The following is a 22382-nucleotide window of genomic DNA, read 5'->3' on the forward strand; positions in this document are numbered from 1 at the left end:
CTTGGGGAGGAGGACGCATGGGAATGGGGGGCGGGGTGGGAGTGGTATAAAACACATGGACACAGCTAGGACTTAAAGGAAAGTCGGTATTTCAAAAAAGTGGATCTGGGGTGAAATTAACAGGGGTAGAAAAGATCAAGGTTTTGGATGGGGGAAGATAAGAGATGGTGGTGAACAGCTGTTTTAACGACCTGGAGGGAGGAGTGGGATTGAAGAGAGTGAGGGAGTTTAATCCAGAGGCGGGAGAAAAGAGGAATGAAAGAGTGAAGGTGAGCAGAGAGTCTTGATTTTGGTAGTTTCACCAGAAAGAGGGTTGCTGGCAGATCTTGTGCGGCCTGCAGGAATATTTAGGGGACAGAGCACAGACAGAGCTGGGGGAGTTAGGCCGGAGAGGAGTCGGTAGAAGACAAAGTCCACCAACCTGCCTGCGGTGATTGAGTGAAAGGCCCTCACAATCAGCTTCATCGCGGGAGATTCCAATGATTCTGAAAGCTTTGGTTTCAACAGCGTGAAGCCGAGCTAGGTGTGAGGCAGGAGCACCAGCACAGAGGGGAGAGCAGTATTCCATTGAGCTGCAGATGAAAGCCTTGTATGTGGTGAGGAGCTCAGGTGTGCCAAGGAAGGACTTCGCACGACGGAGGATGCCCAGTCGGCGACTGGCTTTGGAGGCCAGCTTGGAAATGTGGTTTTCCCAGGAAAGATCATGGCAGATAGTGAGACCCAAAAGCTTGAGTGACAGAACTTCTTGGAGAGGATTGTTCAGAAAGTAGATGGGAGGGTTGTCCAGTCGGTCTTTTCGGAGAGACATAGTAAGAGTGTGAGATTTGTCAGGATTGAAAGACATGTTCCACTTGTTTGACCAGTCTGTGATTTTATCCAGGTCTGCAGAGAGTGAGGAGGCTGCAGACTGCCGATCTGAGGGGTGAGGTATGGAGCAGCAGAGAGTGGAGTCATCAGCAAAGAGATAGAGAGGATTTTCGAGAGAGTCAGAGAGATCATTGATGAAGACCAGAAAAAGCACAGGGCCGAGAACACTGCCTTGGGGAACTCCAGCCTGAACAGGAAGAGGAGATGAGAGAAACCCATTCAGGGCCACACGTTGACTACGACTAGAGAGGAAGTCCGCAAGCCATGCGTGGAGATTTCCATGGATACCATAGGAGGAGAGATTGGTGATCAGAGCGGGGTGCCAGACCGTATCGAAGGCACGTGATATGTCAAGGGAGACAGCTCTAATTTCCTGTTTGACATTGAGGACATCCATCCATTGTTGAGGCAGCAGAAGCAGCATGTCCAGAGTAGAATGACCTGGTCTGAAACCAAATTTATGATCAAAAATCAAGCCAGTGGAGAAGAGGAAGGATTTGATATCCGAAGCAATGATGCATTCCATGACTTTGCTGATAATTGGGAGCAGGCTGATTGGTCTGTAGTTGCAGGGATCTGTTTTTGCACATTTTTTGTGTAAAGCGGTAATGTTTGCTGATTTCCAAGCTGATGGAAAGCTGATATTGGGTGGTGGATTATGATTCTAGCCTCCAGGAATCTCACTTCATATTTCCTTGCTTCTCCTGCTCCGTCGTCTTTTCTTTTTCTTTGCTTCACAACCTTCAAACCAAAACATTTTCATTCCATTATTTCTTACTCGCAGGGGGTAGCCGGCGTTGCCCAGTGCTGTTCTAATCCTGTTGGCATTTTGAAGAAATCAAATTTCGTTTCTTTTGTGCATTTGAGCTAGGAAGCTGAAATTTGGGCACAATAGTGAATTCGGATCTTGGGCTTGGGATCTTAGGATCCTGAGTTTGAAATACCGGTTTATCGCTGAATTAATGCCAGGGGGGTTGACTCAGCCTGTCATCCTTCCGAGGTTGGCAAATTGAGTACCAGCTTGCTGGGATGAATGATTCCGGTGTGTACCCCGATTTAGAATTGGTACACCGTATCTCTGCACATCGTAAGAGGCGACTAAGGGTTGGCGTCAGGAAGGGCATCCGGCCATATAATCATTGCCTCAAACAGGGAACCATGATTGTCATGGGGCCCGCAAGGCCCTGCTCTAGCGGGGAGAAATGGCCTTAAAACGATCATTCATTCATTCATTCATTCAGTGAGCACGTGCTTTGGCAAAAACGGGATTTTTTATTTTTTGATTAATGAATGCATTGATTAGTTATTTTGTTATTATCGATTTATTAAGTACTTATTTATTTTCTTTCTCATCTGGGCAATATCTCAAGCATGCACCTTTTGAGTTAGGAAGCTGGTATTTGGACTAGACAGTGACCAAGTGATTTGGCTTTAAAGGGTGTTTTTGATTTATTGATTAATTAATTAATTATTGATAAATCGACTAATTCTTCAATTTTTTTGATTAATTATTTAATTTATTTTCAAAGAGTTACAGCTTTGGATGAAACACTGGTGGTTTAGGTATTCTATTAGTCAATTGATTAAGAAATTAATTTTACGATTATTATTTATTTATTTTAATTATGCAATTAATCAATCAATTATTGTACACCTCTCCCTCCCAATACCATTTCTATGTGCCGCACGCTGGAGTACATGTTATTTATTTGGCATGGGGGCAGTGTATTTTGAATGTATCTGTACTTGTTTCTATTTTTTGTGGGTGCCTAAAACACTTCCCTCCACCCACTAAGGAATAAGGAATGGGGTTGGTGATTTAATTAAAATTAAAATTTAATAATACTTTTCATGTAGCTGTAGTAGCTTTTCATGTAGCTTTTCATGTAGAATGATCACGGTGAGTACCCCGATTTAGAATAGGTACACCGTATCCCTGCGCATCGTAAGAGGCGATCAAGGGTTGGCGTCAGGAAGGGCATCCGGCCATAAAAACATTGCCTCAAACAGGTAACCATGATTGTCATGGGGCCCGCAAGGCTAACCCCCGCTTTAGCGGGGAAAATGGCCTCAAAACGATCATTCATTCATGTAGCTACAAAGGCACTATAGTGGCACTACAAAAAAAAAATCAAACTTTCTTTTCAAAATTTTCCAAACTTTTCTTGCCTAAAACACTCTCCAACACTCACTAATGAACCTCTGAAAGTTTGACGATGATCCGTTTGGCCATCCCTGAGAAAAATGACGACAGACACACACACACCCAAACTGCTCTCATCGTAGAGGTATCATTTCGTCTAACATTGGGACCAACATTTTATTTCGCGATCTCTTGTGGTAATGCGGTGAATGCGATTAAAAATTCAGTTATATTGCTACAACAGTACATTTTTACTATTTAAAACTTTTTGTATGTATTTAACCACTCAGTGCTGCAAGTCTGTTGTTTATATGAAAGCAAGGCGGAAAATGCATTATTCTCCATCCCATGTACTCTGCTGTGTTGGTCTCTGCAGACATATGAATGTGGCTCTGGAACATTCACCGTGGTACGCGAAATCAAATGTTCTTTTTTTTCCACCCCTCCTCCCACTTCTGAATCTGTAGTATTGCAGGTGCTAGGCCCACAGGGCTGCCACCATCGATCCCATGCACAGATGCAGTGGCAGGCATAAAAGCGAGAGAAAAGGAGAGGGACAGTGAATGGGACAAAGAGAAGGATGGAGAAAGGCGGAGAGACCTCTCAGAGAAACCTTCCATCTCAGCAGTTGTGCAAACATCCTCAGAAGATCCTCATGTCTATGATGAGCCTGTTACCCCCAGGTTAGTTGAGCAGTCTGAGATTGGTGGAGGTAGTGCTGTGATTTATGAGTACATTTTTATTTGGTGTAATTTCTTCAAATATTTAAATGGACACAGGCAGTGCAGTTTGGTTAAAAGGTATGAACAGAGGATGGAGTCAGAAATGGTGGGCTTAATGTATAAACAAATGCTCTGACTCAACGTTCCCATTCTTGGGTCGACTCGGGCTATCAGAAAGTCTGCACTGTGAATACATTCAATTGTGATCATTGCAGAAGGCATCTTTGGTCAATTTGGTCAATCATCGGTCAATTGCATCCGGCGATTACGACCCTTGCAGAAGGCATTGACATCTATTGTTGAGGCTTATATTTTGGCCCAAAATGGCAGGAATTAAATTCTCATTTTTATGCCTCCGCAGACGAAGTCGACGGAGGCATTATGTTTTCAGGTTATCCGTCCGTCCGCCCGTGATAGGTTTTTGTTACCGTGATAACTTGAGAACGGCTGAAGGGATCTTATTCAAACTCGGTGCAGGTATGTATTATGAGGTAAAGATGAACTGATTCGATTTTGGGCGCACGAGGTCAAAGGTCAGAGGTCATGTTAGGTAAAAATCCTGTTACCGCAATAACTTGTGAACCAGTGATGAGATTCTGACCAAATTTGGTGCACTTATGTAGAATGACGTAAAGATTACTAATTAGATTTTTGGGTCCCGGGGTCAAAGGTCAACGGTCAGAGGTCGTGTCAGGTAAAAATGTGAGAACTTGTGAACAGCTCAAGGGATTTAAAATAAACTTGGTACAGGTATGTATAATGATGTAAGTATGAACTGATTAAATTGTGGGGTCAAGAGGTCAGAGGTTATGTCAGGTAAAAATGTGATAACTAGAGAACAGCTGAATGGTTTTAAATCAAACTTGGTACAAGTATTATAATGATGTAATAATGTGGGCGTTGGCATATCGGTCGACGTCATAGAGTATTGTTCTAGTTTTACATAAATCATGGAGTCTGGAGACTAATATGTGCATTTACTGTGAAATATTTTAAGCCTCCACAGCAAAAATCTAGATGCATTGTTTTGGGGTTGTCCGTCCGTTATTTATTTATTATTTTTGTTCAAAAATGACAAACATAAAGTGCATTTCCCAGAACGTGCTGCAGCACATTTCCCAGAACATGCCGCAGCACATTTCCCACTGTAGATGGACCGAGAAAACTGTCTAACAAAGATGAACTGATTACCTCTCCCACTGAAGGTGGGCGGAGGTTATGTTTTCACCCATGTCTGTTATCTGTGAACAGGATGTCTCAAAAAGTTGTGGATGGATTCGGAAGAAATTTGGTGGAGAGGTTGGGTGTGTGACGAGGACAAAATGATTAGATTTTGTTGAAGACCCAGATCCGGATCCTTTAATTTTTTTAAGTGCTTCTTCACCGTTAAGAGATGGGCCAAAAACGATATACAGTATATCAAACGATATCTCAAAAGGTTATGGACGGATTCGGCCAATACTTGGTGGGCAGGTTGGTTGGGTGGGTGACTCGGACTAATCGATTCAATTTTGGTTCAGGTCTGGATCCAGATCTGGCCTATCAGAGGGATCCAAAACCTAAACTGTTCAGCCTGGCAGAGGTATGCGCTCTACCGAGTGCCATTCTCGTTCAGTTTTGTTTTCAAGAGGTCAGAGGTCATGTGCCCTTTGAAAATTATTTTGCACAGCATAACTCGAGTTAGAAGCATCTGCTGTTATCTCTCTTCCACTTATCTCTTTTCTCATGTGACTATTAATCGAGATCAAATGTAACAGTTAGTTGACATGTAACGTGGGTGGAGGCATATCCATTGACACGTTCGCTTCAAATTCTATTTTCTAATTCTCCCTGCCTTGTATCAGATTAATATTGATTATTTTATCAGACATTTTAAAATGTAATCCCTTGCCTTATTTTTGACTCCAAGGACAAAAACACCCAATGGTGAAGGTGCACCTTCTAAGAACTGTTTTGATAATCCCTCGTACTTCATCATCGAGGGGTTTCCAGCTCCGACTGCCGGAAGTATGGCAGCCATCCCTGAGTGCCCCAGCTCACCGGCTTTGGGGACCGGTGGTAAGGGTTCAGTCAGAGCAACCGCAGATGGACCTCCTATTTCACCCCATCCCACGGTACCCCAGCAACATTACCACTTTTTCGGCAGCAAATCCAGACCGGGCCATGCAATGGCACGAGTGGTTGGGGGTGAGAATGATAATCACCCTCAGTATTTATGTGATGACAGCATCAGCCAGGAAGACTGCTTGTCTCCAAACCGGCCACCTCCGGACTATCCACCACCACCACTGCCTAGCGTTGGACGCTTATGGCCTGGAGATGGAAAGTCACGACCTGTGGTCTTGTATGACCATGTAGCTGAAGATGGGGCTCTGGAGGAACAAGGGATTGGATTCAACGTCCTGGGAAAATGTACTGAAAAGGAGAGAAAGAATGCTGATGTATCATGGAAAGATGAGGAGGCAGAAGTTGAAAGCAAACAAGTAAAAGAGCAGGGTGGAAGCAATGGCAGCGAGTCTGATACACAGTGTGTGCTGGGCCTCGTCACAGACAGATTGCTTTCGGGACCTGGGGTTGAGCCACGGCATAAATACCAGGCCGCAACACGGCTTAGTGTGCCGCCAGCTGAAGATCACTCATGGTTTGCACTGCAGATGGCCAAATCGCTGTGCGATGGTGAATACAGTTTTGTTGGATCTGATTTGTCTGTGGAAACTTCCACAGCTTCCTGCCATCCACCATTACCTGCAAAAGGAAGAGCGAGTGTACTGGAGGAAAAGTGCTTTGGATTACGGGCAGGATCGTCAGCTAGTGCGTCATCACACTCAGAGAGGGTGAGATCATCCGGTAGTCTTAATTTCTAAGTTGATTGCTGTGTGACAATAATGCATATATGTTAGAAAACCAGTTTGTTACATTCTTATCCTCTTTTACTTGATCTTTTGGCAATATTGTGGCAACATGTATCACTTACCTTGCCACCAAAGCTAAAACTCCACCACATGTCATACTAAATGCCATATTACACCACCCTCGTGCCCGATGTCCATTCTTCCAACACAGCAGGCACGTGTACGACAATGCGGTACGGCTCATGTCCGACGTTGGCTGTCCACTCTTGGCCTTGAGACCTACACAACCATGCTTGTGGAGAATGGCTGGGATGACCTGGAATACCTGGGGTTAGTTGATAGAATTTTAATTATAATTTTTGTGTAAAATTGATATCCTCCAAGAATGCACATATTTTTGGTCTCCTCTCCTTTAAAATCCTCCCTCCCTCTCACCAACAACCACACTTTTATACAAGGTCTAAGGTTCGTAATGGAGCTGCCACTCATGCACACATCGACATACTGATGAAACAAACACTTAACACAGCCACAAAGCTTGGGGGAAGTGCCCGCACTTTCCGAAATACTCTGGGTACGAGCGATGTCACAACAATGGTGCCGCCTTTTTCACCACACTCAGTGCAGAATTTCCTCCTCCCCATGGATGCCAACCGATGGGGATTGTCCGTGCTGTCCTTTTAAATGCTGAGTACGTACCATTTTTAGTGGCAAGTACCATTTTTAGTCATTGATATGACTCGGCCGGGGTTTGAACTACCAACCTCTCAGACTCGGAGCGGATGCTTTAACCATTACACCGAGTCTGGATTAAAGTCTGGATTAAGTGTGCCAAAATTTAAGTGGAATTGGGATGTTCAAGATCTGGGGAAGTACAGGGGCATTACAGTCTTTAGTCATGTCATGGAGGTGCTGGAGAGGGTTCTGGAATGGAGGATAAGAAAGAGATTGGAGAAGAGCAGCAGGAGTTTAGAAAGGGTAGAGGAATGACGGATGGGATGTTCATGCTGAGACAGCTGGTGGAGAAGAGGTTGGAGGTGCAAGGTGAAATGACATTGGGATTTGTGGATTGTTTTGCACACAAATCTGCACATTTTTGCTCCTTGTTGCTCAAATCGTCCCTTCTCTTGCTTTTCAATTATTTCACCGTCTTGTTATTCCTGGAATCTACCAATGTCATCTCAATGGTGTCTTGTGTGCAGAGACCTCACCAAAGATGACTTGAATGAGATTGGTGTTTTGGAACCCAGTCATCAACGTCTGCTCCTGGACAATTTGCCCAACATTGCTGAGTAACACCCGACCTAGTTGGCAACTGTCAACTGTCCTCCATCGTTTACATTTTACTCGTGTCCATATCTGTTCCTCATTTTAGCGGTGCATTTCCACATTTGGATTACGCCATTTTGTAAGCTATTGAAAATGTAAGCTGCAGATTGCCCCCACACCTTGTAATCCCTCCCAGTCGTAAAACCAGATGATCAGACAAGCTTTTCATAAACACACATTCCAAATCTTTGTGATTTGCTTGATAAAATTTATATGTCGTTAAAAGCAAATGAACATGCATTTGAACGCCATTTCCCATTGATGTCATTCGTAAAAGTGTTTGTTTTATTTTATTGCAAGATAAACGGGTGATTGGGTGCAACAGGTTCTGCTCATGTGCTGTTTGCATTTGCGCAAACACACAAGGTTCCCATGACATTGCGAGCGTGTGTCGCCAACCTGTTCAATACTCAGGTTGGATTATTTTTCTTAAGAACCCCATTGTTTGAAGACGTTTCACATCTAATATATGGATGTCCTCCATAGTCCATCTTAATTATCATGCTCTATACAGAGTGCCGGTGCTGACATAGCAGTTTCTTGCCAAGGGTGTGACAACTCTGGATGGGTCGCCACTCCGATGAAAGATACTGAATCAAGGGTGCAGGAATTTTAAATTTTCTCACGGTGCCAGCGATAGCTTTCCTAATCTTTTCGAAGGACACAGTGGTATCTTTAAGGTCCACCGATTAATGCTGGCAGGCGGGATGTTACGTTTAACATCCATTCTAGGGATGGCACGCACATTGATGCCGTGCCAGGCATGGGAAACACCAGGAATTCAGGATGACAGTTTCTAGCTGGGCCGAGATTCAAACTCAGGCTATACATCTCAGCGAGGCAAGTGTGCGTACCTCCAAGCAATCCCTTAGACCTTAGGCACTATGGAATAATAATTACCTTTCCCTCATAGCACTTTTTTGTAAGTAGAAAACCAGTTTGGGGGAGGTAGGATAAAACGTGCTGATTGACAAATTTCAAGGTTGTATTCAACAGTTGAGGCGTTTTTCTTCCATACCCAACCAAGCAATTTCCTTTTCCTTGGTGCAAAGCATTTCAACGTTTAGGGCAAAATGGAGAAGATTGTCATGGGGCCCGCAAGGCTAACCCCCGCTCTAGCAGGGAAAATGGCCTTAAAATGCCTGTTTTCCATGCCGAAGCTATTTTGTGTTGAACCTACACGTACACGCACGCGTTTAGCAAGTCTCGGTTTGCAATTACCATTCTGCAATAAGTGTACATATTACAGCATAGTGCTACGTAATGGCAAAGTATTACCCAGAGGGCTGTAGTGCTTCAGCTTCTCAACAGACAATGCATTGCAAGTCCATCGGGTTACAGACTGAATGGTCTTATGGGTATCAGATGAACACACAAACTACCAGGCTAGTTTGTATAGCTTGTGCGAGCCAAATGAACAGGATCCAACTGAATGCTATGAGGTATAAGCCTTGCTGTTTTTTTGTTTATTTTTGTTGCCATAATGGTCTTGTCTGACCCTTAGCAAAATCCACTGTGAAGCCTTAAATTGGTTGGCTTTTTTTATTTGGACCAGGATTATAATTCCAGAACCAAAGCTCATGTTTTGCTGCACTTTGGGCCTGTACAGTGAATTAGTTAAATGCTTTTTTTTTTTTAATATGTGCATTTAATTTGCCATGGTATATATTTGTGAGGCAAAAAAAGTTTCTTATCTTTATCCTTAAATTACTAATGGCAATAAAAGAGGTATATTTGAAATGAAAAAGCTATACTGTGGGTTTTTCTTTCTGATATACGACTGACAAATGGGTCCATGGGCTATTTTTGAAATGAATTGATGTTGGAGGAAAGCTCTGCTATGATATGTGAGATTGTTTTACAGATCAAGATAGACAAAAATGCATTCCAGCACGTATCGCATTGGTTCAAACTGGTTAATGTGGATTTAAACTTCTCCAATTCAACCCATTAAATCTGTGCTTTCTGTCTCACACAACATACAGTGCCTCAAGAAAGTATTCATACCCCTTGACTTTTTCACATTTTGTTGTGTTACAGCTTGAATTTCAAATGGATTAAATAGATTTTTTTTGTCACTGATCCACACATAATCCCCATAATCTTAAAGTCGAATTTTATTTTAGAATTTTTTTTATTTTAAATAATGAAAAATGAAAAGCTGAAATGTCTTGAGTCAATAAGTATTCAACCCCTTTGCTATGACACTCCAAATTGAGCTTAGGTGCATCCAACTTCCTTTGATCATCCTTGAGATGTCTCTACAATTTGATTGGAGTCCACCTATGGCCAATTCAATTGATTGGAAATGATTTGGAAAGAAACACACCTTTCTATATAAGGTCCCACAGTTGATAGTGCATGTCAGACCAGAAACTCTACCATGAAGTCAAAGGAACAATTCTCTTCACCCTCTCTTTTGCTCAAGGTCATCTGCCATCTGCTTGGAAATCAGCCAACATTACCACTTTACACAAAAAGGTGCAAAAACAGATACTTGCAACTACAGACCAATCAGCCTGCTCCCAATAATCAGCAAAGTCATGGAATCAATCATCGATACTGACATCAAATCCTTCCTCTTCTCCAATGGCTTGATCTCGGATCATCAATTTGGATTCAGACCAGGTCATTCGACTCTGGACATGCTGCTTCTGCTGTCTCAACAATGGATGGAGGTCCTTGATGCCAAATAGGAAATCAGAGTTCTCTGCCTTGACATATCACGTGCCTTCGATACGGTCGGGCACCCCGCTCTGCTCACCAAACTCTCCTCCTATGGTATCCATGGAAATCTCCACGCATGGCTTGCGGACTTCCTCTCTGGTCGTAGTCAACGTGTGGCCCTGAATGGTTTTCTCTCATCTCCCCTTCCTGTTCAGGCTGGAGTTCCCCAAGGCAGTGTTCTGGGCCCTGTGCTTTTTCTGGTCTCCGACTCTCTGGAAAATCCTCTCTATCTCTTTGCTGATGACTCCACTCTCTGCTGCTCCATATCCCAACCATCATATTGGCAGGCAGCAGCCTCTTCACTCTCTGCAGACCTGGACAAAATCACAGACTGGTCAAACAAGTGGAACATGTCTTTCAATCCTGACAAATCTCACACTCTTACTATGTCTCTCTGAAAAGACCGACTGGACAACCCTCCCATCTACTTTCTCAACAATCCTCTCCAAGAAGTTCTGTCACTCAAGCTTTTGGGCCTCACTATCTGCCATGATCTTTCCTGGGAAAACCACATTTCCAAGCTGGCCTCCAAAGCCAGTCGCCGACTGGGCATCCTCCGTCGTGCGAAATCCTTCCTTGGCACACCTGAGCTCCTCAACACATACAAGACTTTCATCCGCAGCTCACTGGAATACTGGTCTCCCCTATGGGCCGGTGCTCCTGCCTCACACCGAGCTGGGCTTCACGCTGTTGAAACCGAAGCTTTCAGAATCATTGGAATCTCCTGCGATGAAGCTTACTCCGAGGGCCTTTCACTCACTCACCGCAGGCAGGTTGGTGGTCTTTCTGTCTTCTACAGACTCCTCTCCGGCCTTGCTCCCCCAGCTCTCTCTGTGCTCTGTCCCCCAAATATTCCTACAGGTCGCACAAGATCTGCCAGCAACCCTCTGATGGTTAAACTGCCAAAATCTCGGCTCTCTGCTCACCTTCACTCTTTCATTCCTCTTTTCTCCCGCCTCTGGAACAAACTCCCACACTCCCTTCAATCCCACTCCTCCCTCCAGGTCTTTAAAACAGCTGTTCACCACCATCTCTTATCTTCCCCCATCCAAAACCTTGATCTTTTCTACCCCCACTAATTCACCCCAGATCCACCTTGTTTGAAATTCCAACTTCTTTCCTGGAAGTTCTGGCAGTGTCCATATGTTTTATACCTCTCCCACCCGCCCTTCCCATGCCCCCCCCCCCCCCCACCCCCAAAGCCCTCTCCCTCCCACAGATCTCTCGATGTCTCCATGTCTCTTGGTCCCTGCTCTCAAATGTTGTGTTTGTGTCCTTCCCCCTCTCTCCCCATCTTGTCTACCGCTCCCGATGTTATTTGTTTTATGTGTCGGTTTGTCTTTCTGTGTGATTAATGTTCGCTCTTTCACGAGCCCCGATCTTGTATACAAAAATAATAATAATAATAATGAAGTCAAGAGGTGTGAATACTTTCTGAAGGAATTGTATGTTTTAGTTTTAATCCCAGAAGACAGATCAATGAGGGCTACAGGTAGCACCAAACCTGAAACTGAATACATCCAATGAAAACAATATTTGGATAGCAATCACTGAAGAGGAGGAATGAAAACATTTCTGGGCATTGAAAGATAGAATTTCAAAATACAAAGCTGTGTCTGCCTGAAAGTTGCTTTTAAAAGGTGACATATATGCTTTGAAAACGTTTATTAAACCAAAGGGCTGATTGTCACAGGGTGGTCAGGGAGGAGCTGGTCCGAGGGACTGTTCACAGAGTCGAGCGAGCTCTCCTAGTTTGATGCGTGTGTGCTCGACCCGGTGCATGGCCATGAGAGCATCCTTCCGTGGAGCGTAACTTGAGCCCTCGTGTGGCTGGCCTGTTGTGACCTGCGCACAACACATCACCATGTGAGAGCAAATCGCTATTATACCCAAGTAGTAAAGCACATGTTACTTAGGGTACATGAGTATAGCTGTGGCAGTAGTTAATTTTCCATTGAGCTGTGAGCCACTCTAGTCTGACTTTGATCCATAATATAGTCAGTCTGAGTCCACAAAAGGCCGTTTCAAGACGATTCTGGCAGGAGCTGCAGCATTTCTGAGCCTTTCATAATTTTGATGGACAAGCATCTGCCTGTACTGTCTGCATTTCATTTGTGACCATTAAAGTAAGGTGTCTCACACTAAGCTAAAAGTCTGGCAGTTTAAGGGAGTACTGTGCATTAACGTCCGCAGTTTTATTTTTTTCGCCGTTTCATGACCTTTGGATCCCCCAGATCAAGATTCCACAGGTGTCACCCTGGGAACTTTGCGCATTTTCTTTACAAAATCCATTACTATGCAAATTATCTGGCACCAATACATAAATGACTAATTAGCTTATATATTGGTAAGTTCTTAACCAAACCTCACAGAAAAGGTGAAGAGGACTTGCATATCTGGTCAATGAATTCAACCACCAAGTATTTTTGAAGTCAACATAGGCCAAATTTCTAAAATCCTCAATTTTCATCCAATTGACTTGAAATTTGAAGAGGACTTCATATCTGGTCACTGAATTCAACCACCAAGTATTTTTGAGGTCAACATAGGCCATATTTCTAAAATCCTCAATTTTCATCGAATTGACTTGAAAATTGAACAGCATTTGCACATTGTCACTAAATAGGGAAACTAACTATTTTTGAGGTCAAAGGTCAACTCAAAGTCAACCTTCCAAAATTATCATTTTTCATCTGAAAAATCGTCACTTTTCTTCCTGTTGACCCGAACTTTGATCAAGATTGTCAATTTTTATCTTGATGAAATGGACAATTTGCTGTATCAATGGAATTTTTTTTTCTTGGGGGTGGGGGGGGGGGGGGGTGGATTTTGCAAGTATCGTGCTCTGCATGACGTCTTCTTGTTTTCTTGTTTGTTTGTCCGGGTGATATCTCAGCCATCCTTTGAGCTAGGAAGCTCAAATTTCGGCACAATAGTGAGAAAGTGCTTTGACAAAAACGTATTTTTTGTTTTTGGATTAATCAATTACTTGATTAGTTATTTAATTATTATCGAATAATTAAGTACTTATTTATTTCCTTTCTCATCTGGGAATTATCTCGGGCACCTTTTGAGCTCGGAAGCTAATATTTGGACATGATAGTGACCAAGTGATGTGGCTATAAAGGATATTTTTGATTTATTGATTAATCAATTAATTGATTAATTACTTATTGATTAATCAATTAATTATTTAATTTTTTTGATTCATGACTTATTCAATTAATTTTCAAAAAGTTATAGCTTTGAATGAAGCACTGGTGGTTTAGGTATGCTATTAGCCAATTGATTGAGAAAATATTTTATGATCATTTATCGATTTCAATTATTGTACACCTCTCCCACCCAATACACTCTCGATGAGCTGCACGGCAGTGTTGCCAGGCGCCAAGGCGCCCACCATGGCAATGCCACGCTGGAGGGTATTTTGCCCTCGCCAGAGGAGAGGGTATTGCATTTGAGTCTGTTTGTTTATTTGTCTGTTTGTTTGTCTGTTTGTCCGCACAGAATAAATATGATTTTTTCTGCAACCGTTGGTCCAATTGACAGGAAATTTTCACCATAGGTGCAACTCCACCTGCATAATTTTTAAATAATAATTATGATGTCATAGGTCACGTGGTTTGGCAGCCATCTTGGAAAAATCGAAAAACTTTGCACCTCTACATCTCGGAAAGTGCTGAATAGACAAAAATTGAGACATGGCTCATTGTAAATAACTCTCCATGGGGAATAAAATGTTAATGATGATGTCATATGTGCCTCCATTATGACGAAATAATTCGACAAGTACAAAACTTCATCCAATTAAGATGAAGTTTCTTGAGCGCCATGTTGGCATAAACTGGTGGAGAAAAAAAAAAATGTCATCGGTCACGTGGTTTGGCCGCCATCTTGGAAAAACCGAAAAACTTTGCACCTCTATATCTCCAAAAGTGCTGAATAGAAAAAATTGAGACGGCTCATTGTAACGAACTCTCCATGGGGAATAAAATATGTTAATGATGATGTCATAGGTGCCTCCATTATGACGTCATAATTCGACAAGTACAAACTTCATCTGATCAAGATGAAATTTATTGAGCATAGGATCCCTGGTGTTGGCTTAGCGGTTAGGGTGCCAGCTTGGGATCCTAGGATCCTGGGTTCGAATCCCGGTCGATCGCTAAATTAACACCAGGGGGGTTGACTCAGCCTGTCATCCTTCCGAGGTCGGCAAAATTGAGCACCAGCTTGCTGGGATGAATGATCACGGTGTGTACCCTGATTTAGAATAGGTACACCGTATCCCTGCGCATCGTAAGAGCATGACCAAGGGTTGGTGTCAGGAAGGGCATCCGGCCATAAAAACATTGCCTCAAACAGGGAACCATGATTGTCATGGGGCCCGCAAGGCTAACCCCCGCTCTAGCGGGGAAAATGGCCTTAAAACGATAATTCATTCATTCATATTCAAGCTAGGAATAAATTAGTTGAGAAAAAAAATAATGACGTCATCGGTCACGTGGTTCGGCCGCCATATTTGTTTTAACACAAAAGCCTGAAAAACCACTGAAAATACATCCTGGCGAGGGTTTGCAATCTCTAATTGCTCTTTTTCTTGTTTATTTGGCATGGGGGTGGTGTACTTTGAATGTATCTGTACTTGTTTTTTTGTTTGTTTTCTAGGTTGTCCGGGCGATATCTCAGCCATCATTTGAGCTAGGAAGCTGAAATTTGGGCACAATAGTGAGTAAGTACTTTGTCAAAAACGCTATTTTTTGTTTTTTGATGAATCAATTAATTGATTTGTTACTTAATTATTATCAATTAATTCATCACTTATTTATTTCCTTTCTCTTCTGGGCATTATCTCAGGCACCTTTTGAGCTAGGAAGCTGATATTTGGACATGACAATGACCAAGTGATTTAGCTGTAAAGGCTATTTTGGATTTATTGGTTAATCAATTAATCGATTAATTATTTGATTAATAGCTTAATTTAAAAAAAATTAAAGTTACAGATTCAGATGAAATGGTGGTGGTTTAGGTATTCTATTAGCCAATTGATTCATTATTTAATTATTTGATGATTCTTCTTTATTTATTTTCATTATTAATCATTTATTTATTTTCTTTCTCATCTGGGCAATATCTCAGGCACCTTTTGAGCTAGGAAGCTGATATTTGGACATGACAGTGACCAAGTAAAAAAAAAACACTTTTAGAGGCCATTTTTCCCCGCAAGCGGGGGTTGGCCTTTTTCGGGAACCGTGGTTGTTGTTGTTTTTCGGTCCCCTTTTTGAAGCAATGTTTTACGGCCGGATGCCCTTCCTGACGCCAACCCTTTTTGCCGCCTTTAACGACAAACAGGGAATTACCAGTGAACTGGTCCTCAATTAGCCGACCTCGGAAGGATGACAGGCTGAGTCAACCCCCCTGGCGTTAATTCAGCAATCGACCGGGATTCGAACCCAGGATCCTAGGATCCTAAGCTGGCACCCTAGCCGCTAGCCCAACACCAGGGTGTTGATTTATGACAGTGACCAAGTGATGGGGCTATAAAGGATATTTTTGATTTATTGATGAATCAATTAATCAATTAATTATTTATTGATTAATGAATTAATTATTTAATTTTTCCTGATTAATGTCTTATTTAATTAATTTTCAAAACGTTACAGCTTCGGATGAAGCACTGGTGGTTTAGGTATGCTATTAGCCAATTGATTAAGAAAATATTTTATGATCATTATTTATTTTATTTTATTATGCAATTAATCAATCAATTATTGTACAGCTCTCCCACCCAATACAGTTTCTATGAGCTGCAAGGTGGTATTGCCGGGCGCCGGAGCCACCCCGGCAATGCCGCGCTGGAGGATATTTATTTATTTGGCATGGGGGCGGTGTACTTTGAATGTGTCTGTACTTGTGGTTTATTTTGCCCTGTTAGTGATAACTTGTAGGCAAATAAAAGATAAACAAACCCTTCTGAATATCATGAAACATTTCCACAATTTTAACTATAAAATCGTTAAGTAACAGCAATTTAAAAAGTGCAACAAAAAAGTACAACCGGCCATGTTTCGGATCATGCCATGGACCACTGGTCAATAGTGGGAAGATAACTGAATGGGACCAATGCAGCGTTGGACTTAATGGAGCCAATCGTGGGCTTGTTATGGTAGGAATTTCAAGGGTGTTGATGACAATAGCCTACTTCGCAAAAACAACCAAGGGATCTCCTCCATCTCCCAGCGAACAAACTCGCAGATAGACCATTCAACAATGGTGCAGTGATGATTCACAGCACCATTCAGATCTGATCTGGGTGTCAAATATGGTTTTAAAAGCATACCTGTGTTAGATAGCGGATGTGTCCTGTGAGTTCTGCCTCCACTCGGATGAGGCTGCTGTGAAACTGTGTGTAGAAACGTTCCAGCTGTCTCTCAACTGGTTTGTCTTTGGCCAACTCCTGGATGGCAAAACCTGAAAAAGCCCGAATGACAAAAAGGATGGCAGGCATGCGGTGGAAACTGTGAAGATACCTTGCATTCAGTGATGAAACGATTCACAGATCTTCACAAAACTATTGGAATGTGACAAAGCATTGTGACTCGTGTTTTCCTTGCTCTGATTAAAAACAAAACATCATATTTATTATGATTTCTGAATGGTCAGGTTTGGTACTTTGAACAACATGTCGATTACTCTGTAGTCAATCATATTCGGGTTTAAAATTCAGTATACCTTAGTCATCTGACAGGAAGGTGCACAGCTCAAAGCTAAGGTGAGACAGCACTTACCTTTGAGTTGTATACCATGGGTTTAATTCCTAACGCGAAAAAAACTGACGGATCGATGCTTAACGGGCAGGACATCACATCACAAAGCACACCATCCCTCGGATGGACGTCAAGCCATGTGTCGCATCTGTTAGCATTGGTTGGTGGATGTTGAGGAACCCAAGGTGTCTTTCGCCAAGTGTAGGTCAGTTATCATCAACACGCTCAACAAATTACAAATTCCTGCCCTGACTACTGCTGCAAAGACAAAGGCAAACCATTCAGTGTAATCCTTTTGCATTGCCTTTTCAACTCTCCATCCCAAAGGATAAAACTTCGTCATTTATGCTCTTCCTACACTCCATTCTGTCCAGCGCTGTAGCTTCCCATGATTTTTTTTTGCCTTTTATAGGTTCCGTTATATATATTTGTAAATGGTGGGACTGCACCAAGTATCAGATTGGCATGTTTTGTTAACAGTATTGCTTATACTAATATATACCACCAGTGATATTGTTACGTGGGAGGGAGGTGGGAGAGGGGTGTTGGGGGGCTGCCTGGCAGTCAAACGAAAACATTTCAAACAGGAAACTGTTTTGAAGGATGTCACAAAGGACACAAACGTGTTGAATAAGGTGGTGTAAAATAAGCTGCATCAACGGCGGTTAACTCCCGATTATTTTTCTTCTGTAACCATTAAAATCTTTCTTTTATTTTGGTTTCGTTAATATATTATGTGTACCGGAAAGTAATTAACCTCAGCTGTGTATTCCTCTGAAATACAAAAATACAAATACAATACAATGAAATACAAAATACAACAAGCGTTACGCCTAGGTCCCCCGTCGGTGAAGTGATGCGAGTTGACAAAGTGGAAGACGCAAGGCGGCCATCTTGTATTTTGACGTGGCGACCCAATTTTCAATAGCGTTCTTCCTTATGCCTAGATTCACCCACACACCAGATTAGAAGCTAGTAGTTCGTTTATTTTTCAAGATATTTCGCTCACAGGGTTCAGACATATATATGTTGGCGGCCATCTTGGATTTTGACGTGGCGACCCAATTTTCAATAGCGTTCTTCCTTATGCCTAGATACACCCACGCACCAGATTAGAAGTTGGTACTTCACTTATTTTTCAAGATATTTCGCTCACAAGGTTCAGACATACATGGCGTTGGCCATCTTGGATTTTGACGTGGGTTGCACCCACACACCAAATTAGAATTCGGTCCTTCGCTTTTGTACGCACGCACGCACGCACGGACGGACGGGAAAACCATCGTCCCCCTTTCGCTCCGCGGTGCGACGGGGGACAAAAAAGCCAAGTTGGCAAAGCCTAATCAGGAATGTAAAAGCAAACATAGTTTTTTTCTCAGTGCGGCATGCAAGCCCATAAATGAACAATGAAACAAACACAAACAAAAAACCCAGCGTTCATGGAACACTTTACTCTGTGCTGTCTTGAGAAACAAGGACATGGGCGGAGTCTATAAGCGGGAAATTTGGTTGGTCAAGATGATGTAAAATGCTTTCACATTGTGTCCAAGTGCTGCTAAACTGAAGGGTTTTGAAAGTGCCAATAAGGCGATTTGTGATCTACACTGTTCAAGTATTAGGTGTTCCTGAAAGTAGTCGTTTTTCAGAGGAATATACAGCTTAAAATTTGATTTCAGAGGAATACATGGCTGAGGTTTTTTGTCCCCCGTAGCACCGCGGAGCGAAAGGGGGACTATGGTTTTCCCCTCCGTCCGTGTGTCCGTCCGTGTGTGCGTGCGTCCGTTCGTTCGTCCGTGCGTGCATAAGCGAAGGACCGAATTCTAATTTGGTTTGTGGGTGCAACCCACGTCAAAATCCAAGATGGCCGCCGCCATGTATGTCTGACGCCATGTATGTCTGAAACTTGTGAGCGAAATATCTTGAAAAATAAACGAACTACTAACTTCTAATCTGGTGTGTGGGTGTATCTATGCATAAGGAAGAACGCTCTTGAAAATTGGGTCGCCACGTCAAAATCCAAGATGGCCGCCTTGCGTCTTCCACTTTGTCAACTCCCATCACTTCACCGAAGGGGGGGCTAGGCATAACGCTTGTTGTATTTTGTATTTCATTGTATTGTATTTGTATTTTTTTATTTCAGAGGAATACACAGCTGAGGTTAATTACTTTCCGGTACACATAATATATTAACGAAACCAAAATAAAATAAAGATTTTAATGGTTACAGAAGAAAAAAAAATCGGGAGTTAACCGCCGTTGATGCAGCTTATTTTACACCACCTTATTCAACACGTTTGTGTCCTTTGTGACATCCTTCAAAACAGTTTCCTGTTTGAAATGTTTTCGTTTGACTGCCAGGCAGCCCCACAACACCCCTCTCCCACCTCCCTCCCACGTAACAATATTACTGGTGGTATATATTAGTATAAGCAATACTGTTAACAAAACATGCCAATCTGATACTTGGTGCAGTCCCACCATTTACAAATATATATAATGGAACCTATAAAAGGCAAAAAAAGTCTCTCTCTTTCTCTTTGTTTGTGTGTGTTCCATGCACGGCCACATCTTTTAAGTTACAACCTCCAAACTCTGGGTGCAAATACAACTTTGTGTAGGGGGGTGGGGGTGTAAATTATGTATGTAAATGTGTACAACCACCTAGTGGTGGCATCAGATGGCATTAACATTTCCTTTCTTACCTGGGCAACGCTAAGGTTAAAACACTCGACGCACACGTAAATTTGCACCCCCTCGCCTCCCTCTCCCCCCTTCCTCCCTCTCCCCCCTTCCTCCCTGGGAAACGCCGGGTACTTCAGCTAGTAATTAAATAAGAATGTTTCTGCATATCTAGTTTATTCCAGATGAGTCTAAGGACATTCTTTAACATCTTCGTGTTTAAAGTGTGGTATGCAGTTCCACAAGAAGAAAGGGGTAGAGAGCAAGGCATGGCAACCATGTGGGCAGTGGTGGTTAGAAAAAAACCACATCTGGGCTTATTCAAGGCCATGCTCTTGATCGGAAGGATGTTGAAGATACCCAAGCCATACACAGGACCATACACAGGTAGATTTACCTTTGCCCTACACAGAAGACCATACACTGGGAGATTTACCTTTGCTCTATGCAGAAGACCATACACTGGGAGATTTACCTTTGCTCTACCCAGAAGACCATACACTGGGAGATTTCCCTTTGCTCTACCCCGAAGACCATACACAGGTAGATTTACCCTTGCTCTACACAGAAGAGCATATACTGAGATTTACCTTTGCTCTACCCAGAAGACCATACACTGGGAGATTTCCCTTTGCTCTACCCAGAAGACCATACACTGGGAGATTTCCCTTTGCTCTACCCCGAAGACCATACACTGGGAGATTTACCTTTGCTCTACCCCGAAGACCATACACAGGTAGATTTACCCTTGCTCTACACAGAAGAGCATATACTGAGATTTACCTTTGCTCTACCCAGAAGACCATACACTGGGAGATTTCCCTTTGCTCTACCCAGAAGACCATACACTGGGAGATTTCCCTTTGCTCTACCCAGAAGACCATACACTGGGAGATTTCCCTTTGCTCTACCCCGAAGACCATACACTGGGAGATTTACCTTTGCTCTACAAAGAAGACCATATACTGGCAGATTTACCTTTGCTCTATGCAGAAGACCATACACTGTGAGATTTACCTTTGCTCTATGCAGAAGACCATACTGTGAGATTTACCTTTGCTCTACCCAGAAGACCATACACTGTGAGATTTCCCTTTGCGCTACCCAGAAGACTATACACTGGGACATTTACCCTTGCTCTACACAGAAGAGCATATACTGAGATTTACCTTTGCTCTACCAAAAGACTATACACTGTGAGATTTACCTTTGTTCTACCAAAGCAAAAGACTATATACTGGGAGATTTACCCTTGCCCTACCCAAAAGGTAGGGAAGGAAATTGGTATATGGCCAGACTAATACTAATACTCACTATTGGCACAGAATGTCAAAGGTCTACTCTTTTTTTTTTTAATGCTGGAATATAATACTAATACTAATAGTAATAGTAATACTAATAGGGTATACCTGGCTTCTCAACCTCCCTAGGTTAATTTGATACTCATTGAGATCGAGCCAACACCTTGCAGGATGATAGTTTTATTGTGCTATCGGTAATTAAATAAAAAATTAAACAGCAGCTCAATTTAGGAGTACTCCCTCCGAAGTCCGAACCACCCCGCCAAGCTATGTGCGAGTACCGATCTGCGATCATGATAAAGAACATTCTCCGCGGGAACGAGTCAAGGACTAACGCAAAGCTGATGGCCAAACATCACGACAAAATCACCGCCATTCTGTAGGACATTTGCGATCTCCTTCTCCACCTCTTCCAAGCTTCGCAACCGCTCGTTGGCGGTCCCATAGGCCGTCATCTGAAGAAACACACAAACTATTAAACAACAACAACCCGTCATCTGAAGAAACACCCACAAACCATTAAACAACAACCCGTAATCGGAAGAAACACCCACAAACCAGTAAAACAACATCAACCCGTCATCTGAAGAAACACACAAACTTTTAAACAACAACTCGTCATCTGAAGAAACACACACAAACTATTAAACAACAACCCGTCATCAGAAGAAAGACACAAACTATTAAACAACAACAACCCGTCATCTGAAGAAACACCCACAAACCATTAAACAACAACCCTAATCGGAAGAAACACCTACTAACCATTAAACAACATCAACCCGTCATCTGAAGAAACACACACAAACTATTAAACAACAACCCGTCATCTGAAGAACACAAAAAGTATTAATCAACAGCAACCCGTAATCTGAAGAACGCACAAACTATTAAACAACATCAACAACCCGTCATCTGAAGAACGCACAAACTATTAAACAAGAACAACAGCAACAACAGCAAGAACTCGTCATCTGAAGAAACACACAAACTAT

The 22382-nt window shown here is 42.6% G+C and overlaps 3 protein-coding genes across 3 annotated transcripts in view; 2 read left to right on the top strand and 1 right to left on the bottom strand.

The window, feature by feature from the left end:
* LOC137435134 (phosphatidylinositol 3,4,5-trisphosphate 5-phosphatase 2A) overlaps positions 1–9660 on the top strand; it is a 136837-nt gene extending 127177 nt beyond the window's left edge. Inside the window, 4 exon segments of the mRNA XM_078784626.1 lie at positions 3478–3693; positions 5642–6566; positions 6796–6914; positions 7787–9660. Coding sequence (XP_078640752.1) covers positions 3478–3693; positions 5642–6566; positions 6796–6914; positions 7787–7880 — 1354 coding nt within the window. The 3' untranslated portion in view covers positions 7881–9660.
* LOC137435139 (autophagy-related protein 16) overlaps positions 1–22382 on the top strand; it is a 307119-nt gene that overhangs the window by 152485 nt on the left and 132252 nt on the right. The gene's annotated exons all lie outside the window — the stretch shown is intronic.
* MED11 (mediator complex subunit 11) lies at positions 12069–21901 on the bottom strand. The gene is made up of 3 exons (XM_068128683.2): positions 21758–21901; positions 16981–17111; positions 12069–12485 (listed from the first exon to the last, which is right to left on the bottom strand). Exons 1-3 carry the CDS (start codon positions 21882–21884, stop codon positions 12339–12341), a joined length of 405 nt encoding a protein of 134 aa, XP_067984784.1. The 5' UTR covers positions 21885–21901; the 3' UTR covers positions 12069–12338.

This window comes from Myxine glutinosa, chromosome 9, assembly GCF_964187855.1.
Source record: "Myxine glutinosa chromosome 9, kmMyxGlut1.1, whole genome shotgun sequence".
NCBI lineage: Eukaryota > Metazoa > Chordata > Myxini > Myxiniformes > Myxinidae > Myxine > Myxine glutinosa.

What these genes read in the sequence shown, in the direction of transcription:
- MED11 (XM_068128683.2), bottom strand. Translation starts at nt 21,884, where the DNA reads ATGACGGGTTGTTGTTGTTTAATAGTTTGTGTGTTTCTTCAGATGACG. An exon ending in AAATGTCCTACAGAATGGCG is followed by an intron (nt 17,112 to 21,757) that starts GTGATTTTGTCG and finishes GGGCTTTTTCAG; the next exon opens with GTTTTGCCATCCAGGAGTTG. An exon ending in ACATCCGCTATCTAACACAG is followed by an intron (nt 12,486 to 16,980) that starts GTATGCTTTTAA and finishes TGTTGTGCGCAG; the next exon opens with GTCACAACAGGCCAGCCACA.